Here is a 23,081-nt window from a genome sequence, read left to right on the forward strand (position 1 = left end):
GTGAACTTTTGTTATGGCATTCAAAAATGGGCCATCCCAATTTCCAATATTTAAAACGTTTGTTTCCGTTTATTTGTTCAAATAAAAAGTCTCCTAAGTTTCAATGTGAAGTGTGTGAGCTTGCAAAACACCGTCGTACTTCTTTCCCATCATCCATATACAAAGCATCTCGCCCATTTACTATGATTCACAGTGATTTGTGAGGTCCCTCGTGTTCCCTCAATCGCACCAATACAAAATGGTTCGTTACTTTTATTGATGACCATACTCGTCTTTGTTGGGTTTACTTGCTGAAAGACAAAACTGAAGTCCGCTCCATTTTCATCAGTTTTCATTCCATGATTCATACACAGTTCTAGACTCATTCAAATTTTACGTACTAATTATGGTATGGAATATTTTAATAATATTTTGGGAACTTATCTTCAAGAAAATGGGATTGTTCATCAAAGTTCTTGTGTAGATACCCCTCAATAAAATGGGGTTGCTGAACGAAAAAATAGACATATACTTGAAGTAGCCCAGGCATTAATGTTCACTACCAATATGAAAAACTATTTTTGGGGCGATGCCGTCTTAACAACCACACATCTCATTAATCGAATGCCGAGTCGAGTACTTTCCTTTATCACCCCTCTTCAGAAATTCCGGGAATACTTTCCTACCTCTCGACTCCCCTCCAGTCTCCCGCCGAAAATCTTTGGTTTGTACTACTTTTGTTCATGTTCATGCACACCACCAGGATAAATTGGATCCACGTGCCATTAAATATGTCTTCCTTAATTATTCCCCTACCCAGAAAGGCTACAAATGCTATGATCCGATCTCAAAAAGGTTGTTTGTTAGACTTGATGTTACTTTCTTTGAAACCACTCCTTGGTTCCCAAAGCCCTCTCTTCAGGGGGAGAAATAGAGTGAAGATCGGTTCTTTGACCTCTTTATTATTGAATCTGCGTCATCTGAACCCGTACCACCTATTAAGCCTCCCGTTGCTTCATTCCCTAACCCATCTATCGAGCCTTCCATTGCATCACTTCCTGACTTGTCAAACACAACAGAACACTTAAACTCAAGGGGAGATACAGGAAAGCAAAACAACGCAGACATACTTGTTTACTCAAGAAAGTCGAACACAAAGAACAGGGAGAATCTCATACCTGAGGCACCGAGAGCGTCAGAACCGATGATGGCTCCGAATAACCAAGAGTCCATGCCCAATCCTGATCTGGTAATTGAGCTTTCTTCTGATAATCCTGTACCTGATGATATCAATTTATCTATTGCAATCAGAAAACAAACCAAGTCATGTACTCAATACCCCTAGTCTAAATACATGTCTCATAAAAGCTTGTCTACAGGACATCGTGCTTTTGTCTCTAACCTTGACAGGATGAGAATACCAAAGAACATTCAAGAAGCTCTAGAAATACCTAAATGGAGAGAGGCAGTCATGGAAGAAATGCGGGCCCCAGAAAAAAATGGAACTTGAGAGTTGATAAATTTGCCGAGAGGGAAGAAGCCAGTGGGTTGTAAATGGGTCTTCACAGTGAAATATAAATCTGATGGGACAGTTGAAAGATATAAAGCCAGACTTGTTGCAAAAGGATTTACACAGACTTACGGCATTGACTATACGGAGACATTTGCACCAATGGCAAACTTAAATACAATACGGGTCCTCTTATCCTTGGCAGCCAATTTAGATTGGTCACTACAACAACTTGATATTAAAAATGTCTTTTTATATGGCGAGTTAGAAGAAGAAGTATACATGACTATACCACCAGGATTCAATGGGAAAGGTGAAGAAAACAGAGTGTGTAAACTCAAGAAGTCCTTGTATGGACTCAAACAATCTCCCAGAGCATAGTTTGAGAGATGTGCAAAAGTAATAAAGAATCAAGGTTATCAACAAGAGCAATCAGATCATACCATGTTCTTCCAACAGTCTAAAAGAGGTAAGAGAACAATTCTAATAGTGTATGTTGATGACATAATCCTTACTAGTGATGATACAGTAGAGATAGAGAGATTGAAGAAAGTTATGGCTGCTGAATTTGAAATTAAAGACTTGGGACAAATGCAGTATTTTTTGGGCATGGAAGTGGCGAGAACGAGAAAGGGAATTAGTGTTTCTCAGCAAAAGTATGTTACTGATCTCCTAATTGAAACTGGCATACTTGGATGCAAACCTAGCGAAACCCCAATTGAAGCGGTAAAGAGGGTTGAAGACTGTGGAATACCAGTTGAAAAGGAAAGGTATCAGAGATTGGTTGGCAAGCTAATCTACCTATCACATACTAAACCAGATATTGCATTTGTAGTCAGTGTAGAAAGCCAACACATGCATTCACCAAAAGAGGCCCACTTAGATGCCGTGTACAAGATTCTTCGATATCTCAAGGGATCCCCAGGAAGAGGACTCTTCTTTAAGAATTGTGAAAGTAAGGAAGTAGAGATCTTTACAGATGCAGATTGGGCAGGATTAGTGGAAGATAGAAGGTCCACCATAGGTTAATGCACATTTGTCTGGGGAAATCTGATAACTTGGAAAAGCAAAAAACAGAATGTGGTGGCTCGTAGTAGTGCTGAAGTTGAATTCAGGGCAGTTGCTCAAGGGATATGTGAAGGACTATGGTTACGGAAACTCTTGAAAGAATTACAGGTCCCGGTGAAATTTCCTATCAAACTCTATTGTGACAATAAGGCAGCTATCAGCATCTCTCGCAATCCAGTTCAACATGACAGGACTAAACATGTGGAAGTGGACAGACACTTTATCAAAGAGAAACTTGAAGAAGGAATTTTCTGTCTGACTTATGTACCTACCAAGGAACAAACTGCAGATATTTTCACTAAAGGGTTGGGAGGACAAAACTTTGATGATCTCATTAGCAAGTTGGAGATGATTAATATTTATGATCCAACTTGAGGAGGAGTGTTAAAATCCCAAGTATCATTGTAAATAATTAACAAATTAGGCAAGTGGGTAAGTGTGGGGGATTTGATATTATTCAGTAAAGGGATTGTTTCCTTTTTTAGAATAGGTAATTGTATTACATAAGATTGGGATGTACATATGAAAATTCAATAGAATTCAAGGCTTCCGCTTACAAGCTACCTAAATATTTTTAGGCTGAGGCTATAAATACTGCATGTTATGTCATGAATAGGGTGTTGATTAGACCGTCACTTAATAAAATCCCTTATGAATTGTAGAACAACCATAAACCTAATATTTCCTATTTTCATGTTTGTGGTTGTAAATGCTTTGTGCGTATGGATAATGAACATTTAGGGAAATTTGATTCTAAATCTGATGAAGGCATTTTCCTAAACTATGTTCTTAATAGTAAAGTATATAGAGTTTTCAATAAAAGAACATTGGCTGTCATTGAATCTATCCATGTCGTTTTTTATGAATCTAATCCATTTTCTAAGAAAGATGATGAAGATGATAATGACATTAGAAAATGCTTAGACAAATTATCTATTGAAAATAATGCAAGTGAAAATTCAGAAATAAATGATAAATCTTCTGAAGATAATGACAATGAAAATGAAGTTCAGGAGCTACCTAGAGATTGGAAATTCATTAGGGACCATCCTATAGATCAAATCATAGGTGAACCATCCCGTGGTGTAGCCACAAGATCTTCCTTAAAGAACCTAGTGAGTCATTCTGCTTTTTTGTCCCAAGAAGAACCTAAAAATATTAAAGAAGCCATAGAGGGTGAGTCTTGGGTGATGTCCATGCAAGGAGAACTTAATCAATTTGAAAGAAGCAAAGTGTGGACCCTAATTCCTAAGCCTAATGATCATACAATTATTGGAACTAAATGGGTATATAGAAATAAGAAAGATGAGAATGGGGTAATAACTAGGAATAAAACTAGACTAGTTGCCCAGGGTTATAATCAGGAAGAGGGAATTGATTTTGATGAAACATATGCTCCTATTGCTAGGATGGAAGCCATTCGTATGCTACTTGCTTATGCCGCTTTTAAAAATTTTAAATTGTTTCAAATGGATGTTAAAAGTGCTTTTTTAAATGACTATATTAATGAGGAAGTATATGTAGAACAACCACCCGGTTTTGAAAATCATAAATTTCCAGATCATATTTACCGGTTGTCTAAGGCCTTGTATGGATTGAAACAAGCTCCTAGAGCTTGGTATGAGAGGTTTAGTGGTTTTCTGCTAGAAAATGGGTTAACCCGTGGCAAGATTGACACTACACTTTTCATCAAATCCAAAAAATGATGATATGCTCCTAGTTCAAATTTATGTTGACGATATCATTTTTGGAGCAACTAATGATGAGTTGTGTAATGAGTTTGCCAAATGCATGCAAAGTGAATTTGAAATGAGCATGATGGGTGAGCTTAGTTTCTTTTTAGGGCTGCAAATTAAACAAGCTGAATATGGAACTTTCATATGCCAATCTAAATATGTCAGGGACTTGCTAAAGAAATTTAATATGGAAGAGTGTAAAATTCTTGGTTCCCCTATGAGTTATTCCATTAAACTTGATAAAGATGAGCAAGGGATCCCTGTTGATGTGAAATTGTATCGTGACATGATTGGGAGTCTTCTATATCTCACTGCTAGTAGGTCTAATATTATGTTCAGCGTGTGCATGTGTGCTAAGTTTTAGGCCGCTCCTAAGGACTCTCACCTGGACTCTCACCTATTAGCAGTTAAACAAATCCTTAGGTATCTAGTTGGAACTATAGAGTTAGGCTTATGGTACCCTAAGCATACTACCTTTGAGATTGTGAGTTATACTGATACTGACGTTGCCAGTAGTAAAGTTGATAGGAAGAGTACTAGCGGTACTTGTCACTATTTAGGACAATCTCTCGTTTCTTGGTTCTCTAATAAACAAAACTCAGTTGCCTTATCCACAGCCGAAGCAAAATATATTGCGGCTGGAAGTTGTTGTGCTCAAACTTTTTATATGAAACAACAACTTATGGACTTTAGATTGCACTATGATACGGTCCCGATTAAATGTGATATACTAGTGGAATCAACATCTCTAAAAATCCTATCTCACATTCACGAACAAAACACATTGAAATTAGACATCACTTCCTTCGTGATCATGTGCAAAAAGGGGATGTGGCTCTTGAGTTTGTATGCATTAGTGAGCAGTGGGCGGACATTTTCACTAAACCATTTCCAAAAGATAGGTTCATTCAAATTAGACGTGAATTAGGTCTCATGCATAGTAGAGATGCTTCCTAGATATTTGATAGTTTGCATAAACTTAGGGGGAGCTTTCAAATAATTTCAAATTCTAACGACTAATATAACTATTGATATCTTTCATTGGTTTGGACTTTATGAAATTGATTATGTTTTGCAATGAACAATTCTCATATCTACTGCATGATGATGATTGCATTTATGTTTTATGTATTGATCATACTGGAACTGTTTGAGTTAAATAGTTGTGGATAAACTGTTAGATCTTAAAACCTCAAAACAAGTCATTTTTATATAGGATTTTTTTTGGGAAATGTCCTACTTTCAAACGGCATGCTGCCGAAATTTTTAAAAATTCTTAAACTTATCTTGTATACAAATGATTCATACTCAGTGCCTAAGGCTATTACTTTCATAGCCCTTTTTGCTGTTGCCAAAAGGGGGACAAGGCCGGCTCTTCCTTTAGGCAGCTGAGGTGCTCACCTCCAAATTTTTTTTAATATTATAATATATTTTTGAGACCCTAAAATTTTTTTTAATTAAATAATGTTAACATTATTTATTATGCTCTCTTCCCATACATTGACTTCCCAACTAATAAATAAATGAAATTATATTTTAAAATGTAAAATAAATGCAATTTAATTCTTTTTTTTTAAAGTCTCATTGACTTCCCAACTAACAACTTTATTATAATTCTAACTATCTATTACTCTCATCTCTCTCTCTTAGCCTCTCTAAAAAAATCTTTCCATCTCTTTCACTCTCATCTCTCGATCTCTCTATGATTTTTGCTCTGACTCTTGTGTTCATCATCTTCGGACCTCTGATTCTTTGTAATTTTCGTCAACCCTAACTTTGATTTCAATGTTTGTGCATTATTTTTTTTTTTTTTTCACTCTGAATTTTTTTTTTTTCTATTTTTGCTTAGATTTTGGAAGCTTTGAGGTCAGAGCGTTGTATCCGACAAGAATTCGATATCTCTAAAGCCTCGCTCGCCAATTGATTTGCAATAATAATAATAATCAAGTTATATTGTTTCAATCTACTATTTCTATAGATTTATTAAATTTATTTTTATTTGTTTACATAATTTGTCAATTTATAGTTAGTGTTAATTTTGAAATTTAATTATGTCAACGAGAAAATATGAATCCGGATATGAAAGACAAAGAAAGAAAAAAAAATATTAAACAAAATATTAAGGGTCCCTGATTAAATCTCGCATAGGGCCCCATATTGTGAAGAGCCGGCCCTGAAGGGGGAGATGAATAAAAGGCAAAAATTGGGTTGCAAGCACTTAAGGAAAACACTTTTACATAATGCACATTGTTAGGGGGAGCCTTCTAAGGCTATACCCATTTTTTGCATGGTGTATTTGTCATCATCAAAAAGGGGGAGAATGTTGACTTTATAGGTCACACCCGGTTTTGATAATGACAAATACTTAGGTATTTGATGGCTTTCAAGTGTATGTGCAGGCTTGTATGAGCATTTCAAGGAATGGCACCTGAAGCAAGATATGACGACCCTAAGGATTCTCTTTCATATTGCAAATTCAATCAATGTAACATGGGTCTATAATAGTAACTAGGGATATGGTCTGTAATAATTACCTGCATGTCATGCATATAGGATCTATTGTAAGCTCAGTAAGACCCTAGTATGACTTTAGGTCCCAACACTCATGCACATATATCATACAGAATTCAGGAGTGTTAAAAATGAATTAAATTGAATATTATAGGGAAGTTTGAGAGAGCTTGAGCGACCGAACCCTAGGAATTCAAAACTCCTCGGGCACCCGAATTGTTAAAAAGTCAACAGTTGACCTAGCTCTCGGGCGACCGAACCATTTTTATGCATATCTTCCACGGATGCCCGAACCCACTGAAAGGGACCCCTCACCAACTCGGGCTACCGAGGAAATCAGTTCAAAAAAGGCCCGGGCGACCAAATATCTAAGTTCGGGCTACCGACCCACTGACTAGGCACTCGAACCTACGAACAAAATGCTACTGCTTTTGTTCGGGCTACCGTACCAAAACTCAAGCTGCCGAACTTATTTTAAGGGTTTTTAAAAATGAGTCTAGTCGGGCGACCGAACCTCAGTTCGGCCACCTGAACCTTCTTGGGTTAAAATTATTTTACCCAAGGTAAACACGGGTTAATTTAGGTTAATTCTTCCTAAGCATTTTAGAACTTTTCTAATAATACCCTAAAGGTCCCAAACGGTTATATTTTTTACCTTGCTTATAAATATAGGCTCATTTGTGAGGATTAGCAATTAATTAGCAAAATCATTAGCCAAAAATCCTCTCTACTCTAAAAATCCTACTTTGATCAAATACCCTCAAATACTCATTCCTTTGATAAATATTGATATTACAAGAGCATAGTGAGTGTGCTTGTTATTGCGAGATAGTGCTAAAACTCTCATTTGCTTGATTGATTATTGATATTATTTTTTAGGGAGTTTGGCTAAGGTTTATCCCACTGATTTCATATTATAAATCTTTTGTTGGGATAGACTAGCAAGCTTAGGGGTCTTTGCATATTTGTTGCAAGACTCCCATAGCTTTGATTTTTGTTGTGCAAAAATATTTTCAATAAGTCAAAATATTTTTCAAACTAGTAGTGTGCTTATTTCATTAAAGAAAATTTCTTGAACTAGTTTGAATATTTGATTGATATCTTTGGAAGCTTGATTAGCTATTGAAATTTGCTTTACCTAGTTTCAAAGATATTGCTTGTATTGAACACTCTTGAGCATTCCATTGATCATACCCTATTGAGTGTTGTTTGCACAACTATTTACATTACTGAGCTTACACTATATCCATATTGTTGATGTGTATGTAACTGGTTATATTGGGTATATATTTGTTTTACATGAAAGCATAATCACTGTATCAATCTTATTGTGAACATACTGTTGTATTCCAGGCGTGGCCTAAGGGGGCGGTAATCCAATCCGGTAAGGATTGTCTGTAAAGGTTGAGGTCAGTCCTATGCTAATTGACCTGGTTGTTTAGGTGCCGCTCCACCCGTTTAAGTGAGCATTATAGTGGCAATCCTTGTACTTGTTAGTAAAGGCGGGGACGTAGGCAATTGGTCGAACCTCGAAAACACTTCTGGGTGTCACTTACTTTTTACTGCTTTCTGGTGCATGCTTGGTTGATTAAATTGTGCTATTTAATTTCTACTACATATTGCAATTGATTTATTTTACTTGCATTAGATTGACTTTAGGGTTGTGAAAATACTGCTATTAGGGTATTGACCTAGGGCATCAATTTTAAAATACCAATTCACCCCCCCACCCCCCCTCTTGGGATCATGGCAAAGCTAACAGAAGGGTTGGCTCAGGTGGTTTGGGCACCTGCAATGTAGGCCAAATAGTGTGCCAGTGAGGAAGAGTGGATTAGTTACTATGAGAGGCAGTAGAAGGGGTAGGGGTAGACCTAAAATAACTTGGAATGAAATAATGAGTAAAGATTTAATAGCCTTGAATCTATTGAAGGAAATTGTCCATGATTGCATAACTTAGCAGAAAAGGATTCATGTAGACAACCCCACAAGCAGGACTTAGGGCTTGGTTTGTTGTTGTTGTTGTTGTACCAACCCTAATCTAAATGACACTAAAGTCTCAAGAAATTGAAGTTAGTTAACATCCTGTTGTATGGCATGAAAATTAGCCTTTCTAAATAGGATCTGCAAATAACATTTAATCCATCCAGCAAAAGGGAGAAAAGGGTTAATAAAGGAAAAATGGGATGCTCCATCAGTCCTACAGTTGAACTTGAACCATCAACCATCACCGACAGTTCTCTTATGACCTGTCTACTATGGCAAAGAAAATCCCATTCAATGTGGCATGAGAAATTAATTCCATCACTCTCCCAGGTGCACTCATAGCAGCACTGACTATATATCTTGCTGACAAGGTAATTGCCATAACCACTAGTCTTATAAGCAGTATTAAATAGCATAGTAGAAAATATTGCCAAGCTTTCAACATATCTCATGCAGCATCATTCTTCCAGTTGATCAGATTAGATTTACAGGACTGCAAACCCCCTGCAGATATCGAAGTACAAATATTGCAAAAGACAACTATGGTCCTTTGAATGTAAATAAGCTGAAAGCCCAAGTGTGATGAGGCTGCCACATTTGGATTCAGTCCGTAAGGACACTTACATAAAGAAGCTCACAAGGGCTCAATTGTTATTACTTACTGGTAAAAATGCACAGAAAATTGCAAATGATCATAGATACATATATTGCAAATGCGCAACAAAGCAGAGATGCAATCTGAACAGACCAAAAACAATGTGAAATATGCTTTTGAATACTCACGTATAATGAAGTGATTTGCATTCACAAAAGTCACAGAAATAGTATGAAAAGGGCAATACTTGTAGAAAGAGGATCTGCACAAAGAAACACATAATAGCAGCTGATAAGCAAATGCAAATATACACACAACTACTAAATTAATGAAAGATAGAATCCTGACCAATGAGTAAAGTTCCTCAAGATTATTCTGGAGAGGACTGCCACTTAGAGCCCATTTATATGAAGACTCTAAAGCAAAAATAGCTTTTGCACTGATGCTTTGTTTGTCCTTTATAAAGTGAGCCTGCATTCAAGATAACACATTATTGTTGTTCCGAGTCAGAATGCAAAATGGAGTTCCCTTATCCCTATATAATTGTTCATAAGTTTTTGTCCAGATCTGAAGAGCCACCTATTTTTTTAGATGAACAATTTTTTCAGTTCAGGGATTACACCCCTTCTTGCACAATTGCACTTTCAGGAGATCAGACTTTCTACCTAGCAATTAAAATGATAAAGGTGATTCAACAGCGGCTAAAGCATATGGTACAGGATACTGGGAACAAAACTTCATAAAGGAACACAAGAGAAACCTGCCTCTTCAGAATTCAGTTTTATGGAAATGACAGCACTAAACCTTGGTAGTGTATAGTGATAACTTGTGGCTAAAGCCAATGGTTGTATTAACTGTGAAGACTTTCAGATTTGATTAAAAAATTTATTATGTTTTGTGCAAGCTATCCAAATAAAGCTTGACAAGGGCATCATGCTAATAAGTTCAACAAGTTTATGCTGTACATGAAATTTATTTGCAAGTGGTTGGAAGGACAATTGGCTGCACTGAAAGATGGTGAACAACTTGTGCACTATGAAAGTTCAACTGGACTTTTTATTTGAACAGAAAAAGGTGGGGGTGCTGGTTGAAGTTAGGAGCTCATCCCAATTTAAGGCAGAAACAAGCACTAGTAATAGAACTGGAAATATTGAACTCATCATATCAAACAATTATAATCAGACCAAGCCTTGATCTAGTCATCTAGGTAAATAAAGTCTGAGACAAGATGCCCATGCTACAAGATATAATCAAAGCTTAGGAAAAAAAATAGCCACAGAAATATTGTCTATAGGCAGGTGAATAAACATAAAAATGAAAGCTCTAAAAAAAGTAAAAAAGAGAAAATCTAAGGTTGACCCTTTTATAAACATGCAGCAAGGATAAAGGAAGTGCAAGGTCCACATCATCATTCATCAGTTGCCTTTTTTTCATCCATTATTTCTATTCAATATTCTTATTAATTTTTTACAAGAGAAAAAAAAAATCTCAATAAAAAAAAAAAAAACTGTGTGATCACTCAGCATGAACAGAAAACCTAATAAAATGCATTTTTCACTTCTTCAACTACTTAACAACTCCTTCTTATAGGCAGGGCATGTAGCTTTACAAAGCCCATGTTATGCCAATTATTCAATAGTACAGCACCAGCAAATTTCAACTCCAACGTGATAACCCTAATTGGCTAATTGACAACTTATGTGTCCACTAAAAAAGGCAGATTCATGTAAAATTGTTTTGATATAATTTGTTGAAAACCAAAACATCTTTACCTCATCCAAAATAATGCGTTCCCACTTAACAGAGTGCAAGAGTTTCTTAGAGGGCTGGCATTGATCATTGCCTGCTGGACTTGACCTGGAAGAGCCAGTGACTTCCTTCTTTTCTTGCATATGCTGTTCTTCAATTTTACAGCCAGCTCCATTCTCTCCAACACCATTAACATCACTTATTTCGTCTCCTATATCAGCAGATTCTGTACCGCGTTTGGAATATTTCTGCAAAAGTTTCTTTAAACGCTCTTTTTCCTTTTCTATCTCAGCCAGTGGATGACCACGGTGACTGTAATAGGTCAGGTGAAAATTCAATTTGTCAAGAGCATACAGCCTCCCAGACTCACAGAATTTACACCTCGCTAATAATCCACTTTCCTTGAAATCTGCTGCAGCAGTGGCATATGTGGTCAGAACAAAATCATATTCTGAAAACTTGTGAATGAGCCTTCTTTTGTTGGCACCATGATACACTAACACTTTAATGCTCCCTTCTGTTGTACACCGTGCTATCTCATCTGTCCAATGATTTACAGCGGTCGTAGGACAAATGACAAGCGTGCATTTAATCTCCGGCAATCCTGTCTTAAAGGAACTTGATTTGCATGTGAGTGTAGATGGCGCAACCTCAGTCAATTTAGGAATACCTTGTTTCTTGAGGACAAGTGCAATGGCTTCGATTGTCTTTCCCATTCCCATCTCATCAGCAAGAATTCCCCCTTTACATGCAGACTCTTCTTGCTTCAAAGCCCAGGCCAGCCACTCCTTTTGATACCTCAGTAGCGGCACCAGCAACTCTGGTGGGGCCTCAGAAAATTCAGCAGCTTCTTCATTTTGATCGTCTGAAACATCATTTTTCGTTCCCCATTCGTTGAGAAATCTATCAAACTCTTCTCCCCATATTTGCCACTGCAATTTCTGTCTGGGCTGTCTCTTGTTAGGCTTTTTCCCCTTCTTTGAAGGAACCTTGTCACAATTAGTAAACACTTGTTCTTCAACTGTTGCTTTGTTCTCTGGTTCAATCGGCTTACTATGAGTTTGCAGAGAAACGCTACCTGAATTAAATTCACAAAAATATTCATTCTTAACAAGAATCAAAGAAATCAATAAATTTCCGTTCTATTGCTAAGATATCACGAAGATGAAAAAAATTATAAATAACAAAAACCAGATCACATGGCATCTACAACAGGTTTGAGTTAGAGGAACAGTTGGAAGATTCCGAGCCACTTTCTTGTCTTGTCCAACATTGTCCTCCGCAGCCATACATATCTTTATATTAAATATATTAAACACGAACCTTCGTCTCTATTATCGTTTTCCACATGTTCTGCGAGAAGTTCTTCGCCAGAGAGATTGCCGTCTTCATCAGAGCTCCCTCCGGCTCGACAGGCTCGACGCTTCTTATCTTTTAATTAAAGATGCATAGAGAACGAACGAGACATAATTCAGATTTAAAAACACAAATACAAGAATCTGATAAATATGGCCAAAGAAACTAATAAAGTTTCCTTCCATCAATTTCTCGGGAAAAAAAAAAAAAAACGAAAGAAAAGGGAAAAGAAAGTGAAAAACTTTAAAGTGAAGCTCGCTTCTCGTTTTTCTTTCCCGATAACCAAAAGCGATAACTGAAAACACCCAAAATAAAGCCAATCTTCACATTTTTTTTTTCTCGTGAACCTAACAGAATTACAGAGAGTAGCAATGGGCATTCCGAGAGCAACCTGCAGGGGCAGGCTTTGGGGCGCCGCGCTGGCGCCGACGTCGCATGTCTATTTGGCAAGAGGGAAAAATAAAATTGAATAACCAGTGGGATAGGGTCTTTCTTGCTGCTGCTCCAGAAAATATCAAAATTCTGAAACTGGTTCAGTCGAGTGTGATAGCCTCTCCCTTCTTGGCGGGAAAATTCCAAAATTGAGAGAGAGAGAGAGACTGTCCTTCTACCCCTCCCTTTGTCCCTCATCTTCTGACTTCTATTAACCCATTTCACATTCTTTTCCATTAATTCTAGTGACTTGAAATCAATACTCCTTTTTCCATCAATATTTAACTTATTTGGTATTAACAAAATTTAGAAAAAAAAAGACCCTCACTTCTAGATTTGATAAAATAGAATGGTTTCGAAAATGTCACAACATCTTATAAGATTTGATCAAATGAGATGTTTCTAAAATTTTTAAGTCTCTGTAGAGGTCCTGAAACTTTTAAAACCTTAAGTAAAGTCATTATCCATTTATCACATTTCATAAGAGATTAGTATCTTTTGTCAAAAAATTTATAATATATTTTGAATAATTGACCAAGATTGTTCTAAATGCCTTAAATTAATTATGTTTTAAATTTTTATTAGAAACAACACTACTATTTCATAGATATATTTGCTTTTCAATCTTCATATGAATGCAAACTTATAATGTTTTGACAGATTATAAGTATTTTTATGTTATTTTGGTAGCATCACCAAATTATTCCTAAGCTTTTGACAATAATAATATCACGTACATTCCTATGTATATATATAATAGAAATAATTGCAATATGTTTTATTAAGAAAAATCATAATAAAATAAAATAATAATACTTTTGTAGTAATAATAATAACAGATATTGTCTTTGCAGGTTTTCCTACAAAGGAAGCTTAATAGAGTTCCAAACATGGTCCAATAATCTAGATGCCACATTCTTGGATAATCCAAGCCATACACTCCCTTAAGAGTATCAACTGCGATTAGATTTTACATTGTATAAAAATTGATAAACTTTAAAACGACAATGTATTATCCTAGAATTCCGAATTCAAGGCTCAAACTCAAGGCAAACAATAGAGAAATTTAGAATGCAGAATCAAATACAAGACTCAAATTGCCTTCACCTTGTGACTTGCACATAATAGTTGAAGACAATTGCCAAATGAACCTGTCCTTGTTCTCAGTCCACAACAGAAGTTTCTATCTGGTAATGAACATGTAATGAAAAAATAAAACATGACCCCAATTTCACCAGAGAATTTTAGCGAGCATATAAAGAGATTTAGTATTGATTTGTAACATCCAGTTCATAAAAAACATGTCAAAAGGATGAACTAGTAAGACAAATCTCAGAGCTTAAGTGCAGAAGATGAACTAGGATGGCTTGTAGTACTTGGTAGGTACAAATGGCATTTTTGTGATAGCCCCATCATAGGTCTTTCCTCGTATCACGATCTTTAATTTTGTTCCTGCTTTGTGGGATCCAGATTTCACATACCCCATGGCAATGTTCTTCTTGAGGCATGGGCTAAATCCCCCACTGGTAACTTCACCGATGCCATTTCCACTCTCATCCTGAATCTCATTGTGGCTTCGAGCTGGGGGGCCCGAAGAGAAGAGACCAACTCGCCTGATTGAAGGACCTTCTTTGAGTTGTTTTAGTATAACATCGGAACCAAGGAAGCCACCTTCTGCCCTTCTTCGCTTCCCTATGGCCCAGGTGAGTCCAGCCTCGACGGGAGTTGTGTGCTGCTCCATGTCATTACCGTACAAACACAACCCAGCTTCAAGTCGGAGACTATCTCGGGCACCAAGCCCCGTCAACCTCACCTTAACTTCAGATTTCTCCAGAATTGCTTTGGCAAGGTCTACTGCATGTTCAGAAGGAACTGAAATTTCAAATCCATCTTCACCAGTGTACCTGAAAGTCTCATGCAAATACCCAGATTAAAGAAAAATAATTTTTAAAATTACTCTTCATAAATCCTGATAAATATTTAAAGGGCGAAGTGTAGCTTGAATACACAACTTCTAAACTATGGCTGTAGTTCTGATTAATAAGAGTCGAAGCAGCAACATACCCTGTCCTAGTGAGAAAGCAATGCACCCCATTGATATCCAGCATTTGAAACTCCCCGAAGTACACCTTGCTCAAATCGTCTTTTGTCAGGTGTTGAAGAACTGGAGCAGCAAGAGGACCCTGCAGTAGGCATTCAGAAAAATTCTCAATAGTTTTACAGATACGAGCTAAAAAAGGGCAGCCCGTGCAAAAACCTCTCGCGTATGCATGGTCCGGGGAAGAGGTGGACCACGATGGGTCTATAGTACGCAGTCTTACCTTGCATTTTTGCAAGAGGCTGTTTATAGATACAAGCTAAGTGCTATCATATTCAATAGCATTTTACATCAACAATCAACATGAGTGTAGCGATGAAGTAGCATCAATCCAATATAGTAGCGATGTACCAGTAGATTTCAACAGAAGTGAAATTCTAACTCTAGTTATTTATTTTTGACAAAAAAACTACCTCTCATATAGAAGAATTCTTTGAAGTTTTGCAGATACAAGCTAACTTGATAAGTGCTATCACATTCAATAGAGTTTTACGTCCACAATCAACATGACGGCAACAGTGAAGCAGCATCAATCCAATATAAGAGCAATGTATCAGTAGATTACCACAGAAGTGAAATTCCAACTCTAGTTATTTATTTTGACAAAAAATTACCTAATGTAGAGAAGAAGAAGAATAAGAGAAGACGAAGAAGAAGGTAAATTTTCCTTCAATTAAGAAATCCTCAAATCAAATAAAAATTAACCAACTATTTTCCAAAAAAAAAAGGTGGAAATGCAGACAAACCTGAAATTTATCCCATCATATATAGAAGTACAGGACATGTATTTTAGTACAAGCCAAAACGTGAATCGAAAAACATTGAAAATGCAGCAGCTGCTAAGTATAGTTCAAGGCAAATTAACAAAAGATTCTTGGGTGGATACGACAAGGTGAAAATAAACAATTATATGAGTATAGAAACCCACCTGGAGAGCCAGAAGAGATCTCTCGTCGTGTATATGCCATGAGACGTCCCCACCTTTGGCCTTGAATGACTTCATATGCTCCTCAATGTGGGCCAAATCCTTGTCCCTACAACCCGCATTGACAACCAGGTATATGTGATCATCCTTGACCTTGGTGATCACTGAATCATCAATTGCACCACCCTTCTCGTTCGTGAAGACAGTGAGAGTTCCAGTCCCTGGGGCAAGACCAGCAACATCGGCAATGACGAGCTTTTCGAGAAATGGGATGCAGTCTTTCCCCTTCAAGCTCAACCCACACATGTGGGAAACATCAAAGAGACTACCATTCTCCCTACAGTTCAATGTGGAGTCCATGATTGAGTCCTTGTACTGAATAGGCATGCTCCATCCAGCAAAAGGTACCATTTTCCCTCCATTAGCAACATGGAAATCATAAAGAACAGTCTTCTTAAGCTCAGCTTCCGAGGAAAAACATCGACGGGCTGCAACCTTCTTATCGGCCTGAGCAAGGCGACGGGTGATGGATTGTCCAAGTTGCCACAAGCTCCCTCCCCTCATCTTGTTAGAGTAAAATGCCTGATTAAACAAATGATTTGATACTTTTAGATATGTATAATAGTATCGAAAACCTCAAAAATACATCTAGAGCCACAAATAATCACATAATTCAAAATTATCTAGAAAAAAGCAAGACTTTTAAGTTTGTATATGAAAGCAGATGCACAAATATTGCAGAGATTCCTAAATTATCTATGCAACTCCTCATCTTCTCTAGAAAATTGGAAATTTGGAATCCACGGGTGGTGCATCCCCACAGCTAATACACACACAAACTCAAACACTGCCTAGAACTAAGTCAACTTATTCGAATACCATTTAGGATGTCTTTGAAAAATATAAGGAGGCAAGAAACGAGGCAAAAAAGGCCGTTAGTGAGGCTAAATATAGATCATTTGATAGTTTATATGATAGATTAGGTACAAAAGAAGGGGAAAGAGATATATTTAAACTTGCTAAAGCTAGAGAAAGGAAGAGTAAGGACTTAGAAAATGTAAAATGTATAAAAAGTGAGGATGATATTGTCTTGGTTTTAAGGACGAAGACATTAAAGAAAGATGGCGAAGTTACTTTAGTAAGTTGTTTAATGAAAACCAAATAGAAGGCTTAAACTTAGAATTGTCAAATGAGGAAAATACTAAAAATATAAGATTTATTTGCAAAATTAAAGTTAACGAAGTTAAGTTTGCACTAAAAAAGATGAAAAATGGGAAAGATATGAGACCAGATAACATCCCAATTAAAGTTTGGAAATGCTTAGGTGATAATGGAATTATATGGTTAAATAATTTATTTAATACAATTGTAAAAATTAAGCAAATGTCAGATGAATGGAGGAAAAATACTTTAATACCCATATACAAAAATAAAAGAGATATTCAAAATTATAATAACTATTGTTGAATTAAACTTATGAGTCATACTATGAAACTATGAGAAAGGGTAGTTGAACAAAGATTAAGGTTAGAAACGAAGGTCTTAGAAAATCAATTTGGTTTTATGCTTGGGAGATCTACCACAAAAGTTATTTATCTCTTAAGAAGATTAATGGAAAAGTTTAGGGAAAAAAAGAGGGACTTGCATATGATATTTATTGACCTTGAGAAAGCATATGATAGGATACCTAGGGAAGTTCTATGGTGGGTTTTAGAAAAAAAAAAAAAAAAGGTGTATGTAGTAGGTATACCGATGTCATTAAGGATATGTACGATAGAGTAATGACTAGTGTAAGAACTATAGATGGAGATAGATGGAGAAACTAGAGAATTTCCAATCACTATAGGTGTACATCAAGGATCTGCTTTGAGTCCTTATCTTTTTGCTTTAGTGATGGACTAATTGACTAAGAATATTCAAAAGGAGGTTCCATGGTGTATGTTGTTTGCAGATGATATTGTATTAATTAGCGAAACTAGGGACGGAATATAGGCTGAGTTAGAATTATGGAGAGAAGCTTTGGAATCTAGAGGCTTTAGAATAAATAGAAATAAGATAGAATATATGAAATGTAATTTTAGTAATGATAGGAGAAGTATTGGAAACAAAATTAAACTTGATGATGAAGAAATAAATAGCATTTGTAGATTTCGATACCTTGGATCTATTATGCAATGCATAAAGTTAAAGCAGGTTTGGTAAAATGGAGAAGTGCTTCAAGTGTACTCTGTGATCGTAGAATACCCTTAAAATAGTTTTATAAGACAGCTATAAGACCAGCTATGCTATATGGAACAAAAATGTTGGCCAACGAAGAAACATAATATCCAAAAAGTAAAAGTTGCCGAGATGAGAATGCTAAGATGATGAGTGATATAATATTGAAAGATAAATTAAGGAATGAACATATTCGTGGTAAGTTAGGTGTAGCTCCTATAGAAGATAAGATAAGGGAAGGGTGACTCATATGGTATGGACACCTGCAGCGTAGGCCACGTAGTCAACCTGTGAGGAAGAGTGACTTAGTTACTGTGAGGAGCAATAGAAGGGGTAGGGGTAGACCTAAAATAACTTGGGAGAAGATAGTGAGTAAGGATTAATATCCTTGAATCTATCAAAAGAAATGGTCCATGATCGCATAAATTGGCGGAAAATGATTCATATAGCCAACCGCACCTAGTGGGACTAAGGCTTGGTTTTGTTGTTGTTATTGTTGTATGGGGAGTTATGGAAAAAATTTTAAGAATTTGAAATTGAAATTAGTGTGTCAAATTACATATCTACTTGTGTTTCGAGAATATGTTAGAAAATGATAATTTGTGCTTGGAAAACAGTCACAACTTTAATTAACAGTGAGTGTATTAGCACTCATGGTTCAGTTAAAGTTTAAACCATGCCCTTAAGGCATATACCAAATTTTCAGTTCACCAAAAAATGGAACTGAAATTGAATTATTTCAATGATTAATCAAAGTTTGATTAACCAGTTCTTGGGCTCATGTCTAACTGTTAACCAAACTAAACCAATTAACATAAAAAATCATACTTAGAAAATTATATTTTTCAAAAAAAAATCACAATTTATCAATATTGAATCAGAATTAATCCCTCCACATGAAAGATGAACAAATAATAGAATACAAAAAATTAAAATAATCCCATATTCACCTCTCTTCAAATGTATTTTAATACATATTTACAATATATCAGTTATGTTCAATTAACTGTGCTTATTAAACAGGTCAAACTGAAACCAAAGCATTGATTGAAAAATGAAAATTCAAAACCAAAACTGAATTGAAAAAAAAATTAGTCAACCAATTTTTTTAACTTGCTTTGATTTGATTTTACTTGCCTATCCCCATTGTGTATGTAGCACTCTATGGAGGGGCCAACATCTTAAATTGTCAATTTAAACAGAAACTAAGCTCTCAGGACAACATCTAACCTCAAATTAGTTATTTAAGCATTTTGTTCGAAAAAAATAAACAAAAAAAATAAAAACAACAAAAATATTCACTTCTCCTAAAATTTGATAAATAAATAAATATATATATATATATTAACTTTTCCTAAATTTTGATTAAAAAATATGGACCCTTTTTTAGGTTTCAAAAATTATAAAGACTTATCTTGAGATTTTAAGAATTCTAGAGACCAATGTTGAAGTTAAGCAAAATGATACAAACATTTCATTGTATTTTTAAAAAAAATCAACTCTTTTAAGGGGAGGTTTATTTCTTTTTACTAAAATTTATGGGAGGCCTATACCATTTTTAAAACCTTAAAAAGGTCAATGAAAATTTTGAAATTTCAGGGGAGATGCATTTATTTTTTTTCAAATCTCCGAAAAAATGAATGTGTCATTAGCAGAAAGGTGAACTCGTTGTATTAAAAATCAATTTGACAGGATGACATGAACACCACACTACTCAAAGACCCAATGGGAAATTTCCTCCCAAGACGATCTAAAATTTGACATTGAAGACAATCTAGGCGTTTGGTTAGGATAATTACAGGCCAGGGAATAAGATGTCATTCCTATTCCTATAGGAATCCAGAACCATCAGAAGAAGTATCGGTAATGTTTGGTTTGCGAAATGGAATGGGGTAGGAAAGGAATGAAGAGCACGACGATATCAAGTAATAAATTTGATTCCATTCCCTCCCATTCTATTCCATTCCTAGGTACCCAAAACGCGCAATCAAGTGAATTATACAATCCCACTCTATGTGGCCAACTGGATTATCAGCAATGCTAGATGCCCACAAGATAAGATTCCAGGAATAACCAAACTTGAGCATCTACGATTCCCAACAGACATTTTCCTACAGCCAAACGTGCGCATTCAAACATTCCAAAGTCACATTTTCCAGAATCCTCAAAGATTCCATACCCAAACCAAATGACTGGTTATTTACGATGGATGAATCACAGGAAATGCAACTGATACTGAATTGAAAAATTAAACATGTGATCTAGAAAAACCCAACATCCTACAAGACTTGAAAACATCGATCTGTCATCTAGATCTCGTGTGTGCGCGCGAATGTTCTCTCTAAACCCAAACACTCAGATCTCAGAAATCAAAGCAGAGATGCGAGACAGATACCCATATGAAAAGTGCAGCTAATTAAGGAACACTTACAGAGACAAGCTATCTTCTTCCTCAAAAACAGGCAAATCCGAGAGCAACCCAGAAGAGCATTTCTGATTTCTCCACTGGACACAGAAAGAATCGGCTTTATTTCTACACCTGTGTTTGAATGTAAGAATTATGAATACGCAAGTGTGTTTGTCTCTGTGTGTGTGTGTGAATATATATGTATATATATATATATATATATATATATATATATATATATGTTTATGTTTAAAAAAAAAAAAAAGGGAGAATTGGGAGAGAGGGAAGAAGATGTCAGGTGGGTGGAGGAGGGTTGGCGTGGCAGATGGAGACAGAAATACCCCATCGCCAGCGAGTGGTGGTTGGAGAGTGGGGGCTCTCTCCTGAGCCCTCCGGTTCGTTGGTTCAGGTACGGCACAGGAGTACTGTGCTTCTGTGTATAAAATGCATTCAAGGGCTGGTACTAGGTATTGAATCCGACAAGGGCGTATCTTGACCGTCGGATATGATGGGAACGATGGATGGGGGCCCAAAAATGAGAACAGAAAGGGAGTATGCAGATAATTGTAACCGTCTTTAAGTTATTTATAACCATCCTAAACTTAATGGTACGATTACAAGAGAGTTACTATTGATGTCTTACATAAACTCTCTTAAGTTACCTATAATCCCCCTAAACTTAATGGTACGGTTATAAAAGAGCTACTATTGATGTCTTACATAACTCCTACTAAACAATCAATAATCTTTGGTGCGGTTATGGAGACTACAATTGATAGCTTACACAACCGCTCATTAGTTGTTTGTAACCCATTAGACATAAAAGTACCTCATGAATGTCAAGCTGAAGGAGGGTTTGCCTCCACCACTATAAAAAGGGATCTTAGGAGGAGGTAAGCATCTCACTCATACTTGCTTTTTCTACTATTGCAATTCAAAGTTTTTCACTCATTAGTCTCTTACTTAGGCATCAGAGTGATCCCCTGAGATACACCTCGGGGTCCTTGATCAAGAAACAATTCATGAAAGTCGTTTGATTTTCAAGCAACAATAATTGGCACTACTTGTGGGAATTCTTTTGAGGGGTTTTTTCGATCCTTGATCATGTCTACAGCACACAATTTGAAGTCAGAACCGCCAATGGGTGACCAATCACCCCCAATCCATATATTCTGCACTAAGTGACAATTCTAGCATGACGAGAAGTGAATTCCTTGCATTTCAGAAAAGGATGGAGGACATGTTCACTATGATTCTACAATTGAAAAGGGGTCATGAGGAACCTGCTCCTCGTCCTAACTGAGTAGAACTTGAGTTAAATGAGAAAGTTTCAGTTCCACCAAAAGTCGCTGATAAAGCTTCTAATCTAGTAAAGAAGTTTAAGGACATGAATAGCGTAGGCATTTATGAACAACGGTCACACGAATTAGAAGAAAAATTCAAAAAAAAAATTGAACAATTGGAGAAAATGATGAAGGGAGCTCGCAGCAACGCTTCCACCGAGAAGTCCTCGGTCAAGTCTTAAGATCCACCTTTCACTAAAGAGGTAATGGATGTTCTCCTACATAGTAAGTTTAAAATGCCAAATATAGAATGGTACAATGGCTTTTCTAATCCTGTTGATCACTTGGACATATTAAGAGTGCTGATACAGTTGCAAGGCGTACTAGATGCAATCATGTGCCGAGCATTTTCAACCACTCTAAAAGGAAATGCCAATATATGGTATCAATCCTTAAAGCCTAGTTCTATTGGATCTTATTGTGCTTTGTGGAGCCTAGTTGTATTTGATTCGGATGACGACTGTAGACGCCCCATTTTTACCCAGGCCCAATATATGTATTACTATTATTATTATTATTTTATTATTAGTAGTATTATTATTATTTATTCTTATTATTATTATTATTATTAATCTTCACTAATCTTGTTATTTTTATTATTATTATTATTATTTTCTGTATTATTATTATTATTAGTATTATTAATAGTACTTTATTATTATTATTATTATTATTATTTTCATTAATTATTTTTATTATTTTTTTATTATCATTAGTATTTTTATTACTATTATTACTATTATCTTATTTATTATTATTATTACTTTTGTTTTTATTTCTATTTATATTATTTATTATTATTATTATTGATTATTATTTATTATTATTTTCATTATTATTGACATTATTTTTAATTATTATTATTATTAGTATGTTTACCTTTATTATTACTATTATTATTATTATTATTATTTATCTTTGTTATTACTATTATTATTATTATTTATTTCGGTTATTATTATTATTATTATTATTGTTGTTGTTATTATTATTTTTAGTATCTTTATTATCATTATTATTATTACTATTATTTATTTATCTTTATTATTATTATTATTTTCTGTATTATTATTATTATTAGTATTATTAATAGTACTTTATTATTATTACTATTATTATTTTCATTATTATTTTTATTATTTTTATTATCATTAGTATTTTTATTACTATTA

General features: G+C 35.5%; 2 protein-coding genes across 3 annotated transcripts in view; both read right to left on the reverse strand.

Moving 5' to 3' along the window:
• Positions 1–13,128, reverse strand: part of LOC131154425 (DNA repair protein RAD16-like) — a 64,868-nt gene extending 51,740 nt beyond the window's left edge. Inside the window, exons 1-5 of one of the 2 annotated variants that reach the window (XM_058107191.1) lie at positions 12,879–13,128; positions 12,455–12,562; positions 11,155–12,209; positions 9,731–9,853; positions 9,571–9,644 (exon numbers count right to left, since the gene is read on the reverse strand). In XM_058107191.1, coding sequence (XP_057963174.1) covers positions 9,571–9,644; positions 9,731–9,853; positions 11,155–12,209; positions 12,455–12,562; positions 12,879–12,924 — 1,406 coding nt within the window. In that variant the 5' untranslated portion in view covers positions 12,925–13,128. The remainder of the gene's footprint in view (positions 1–9,570; positions 9,645–9,730; positions 9,854–11,154; positions 12,210–12,454; positions 12,563–12,878) is intronic. The other variant, XM_058107192.1, reaches the window with a different exon arrangement.
• A 1,033-nt stretch (positions 13,129–14,161) lies between these two features.
• Positions 14,162–20,869, reverse strand: LOC131152883 (aminomethyltransferase, mitochondrial). The gene is made up of 4 exons (XM_058104818.1): positions 20,591–20,869; positions 15,946–16,524; positions 14,984–15,102; positions 14,162–14,823 (listed from the first exon to the last, which is right to left on the reverse strand). The coding sequence occupies exons 2-4, from the start codon at positions 16,504–16,506 to the stop codon at positions 14,277–14,279; spliced, it is 1,227 nt and encodes a 408-aa protein (XP_057960801.1). The 5' UTR covers positions 16,507–16,524; positions 20,591–20,869; the 3' UTR covers positions 14,162–14,276.
• Between the last annotated feature and the right edge of the window lie 2,212 nt (positions 20,870–23,081).

This window comes from Malania oleifera, chromosome 4 (genome assembly GCF_029873635.1).
Source record: "Malania oleifera isolate guangnan ecotype guangnan chromosome 4, ASM2987363v1, whole genome shotgun sequence".
Lineage (NCBI taxonomy): Eukaryota > Viridiplantae > Streptophyta > Magnoliopsida > Santalales > Ximeniaceae > Malania > Malania oleifera.

What these genes read in the sequence shown, in the direction of transcription:
- LOC131152883 (XM_058104818.1), bottom strand. Translation starts at nt 16,506, where the DNA reads ATGAGGGGAGGGAGCTTGTGGCAACTTGGACAATCCATCACCCGTCGC. An exon ending in GATCTCTTCTGGCTCTCCAG is followed by an intron (nt 15,103 to 15,945) that starts GTGGGTTTCTAT and finishes TGCCTACTGCAG; the next exon opens with GGTCCTCTTGCTGCTCCAGT. An exon ending in TGCTTTCTCACTAGGACAGG is followed by an intron (nt 14,824 to 14,983) that starts GTATGTTGCTGC and finishes TGAGACTTTCAG; the next exon opens with GTACACTGGTGAAGATGGAT.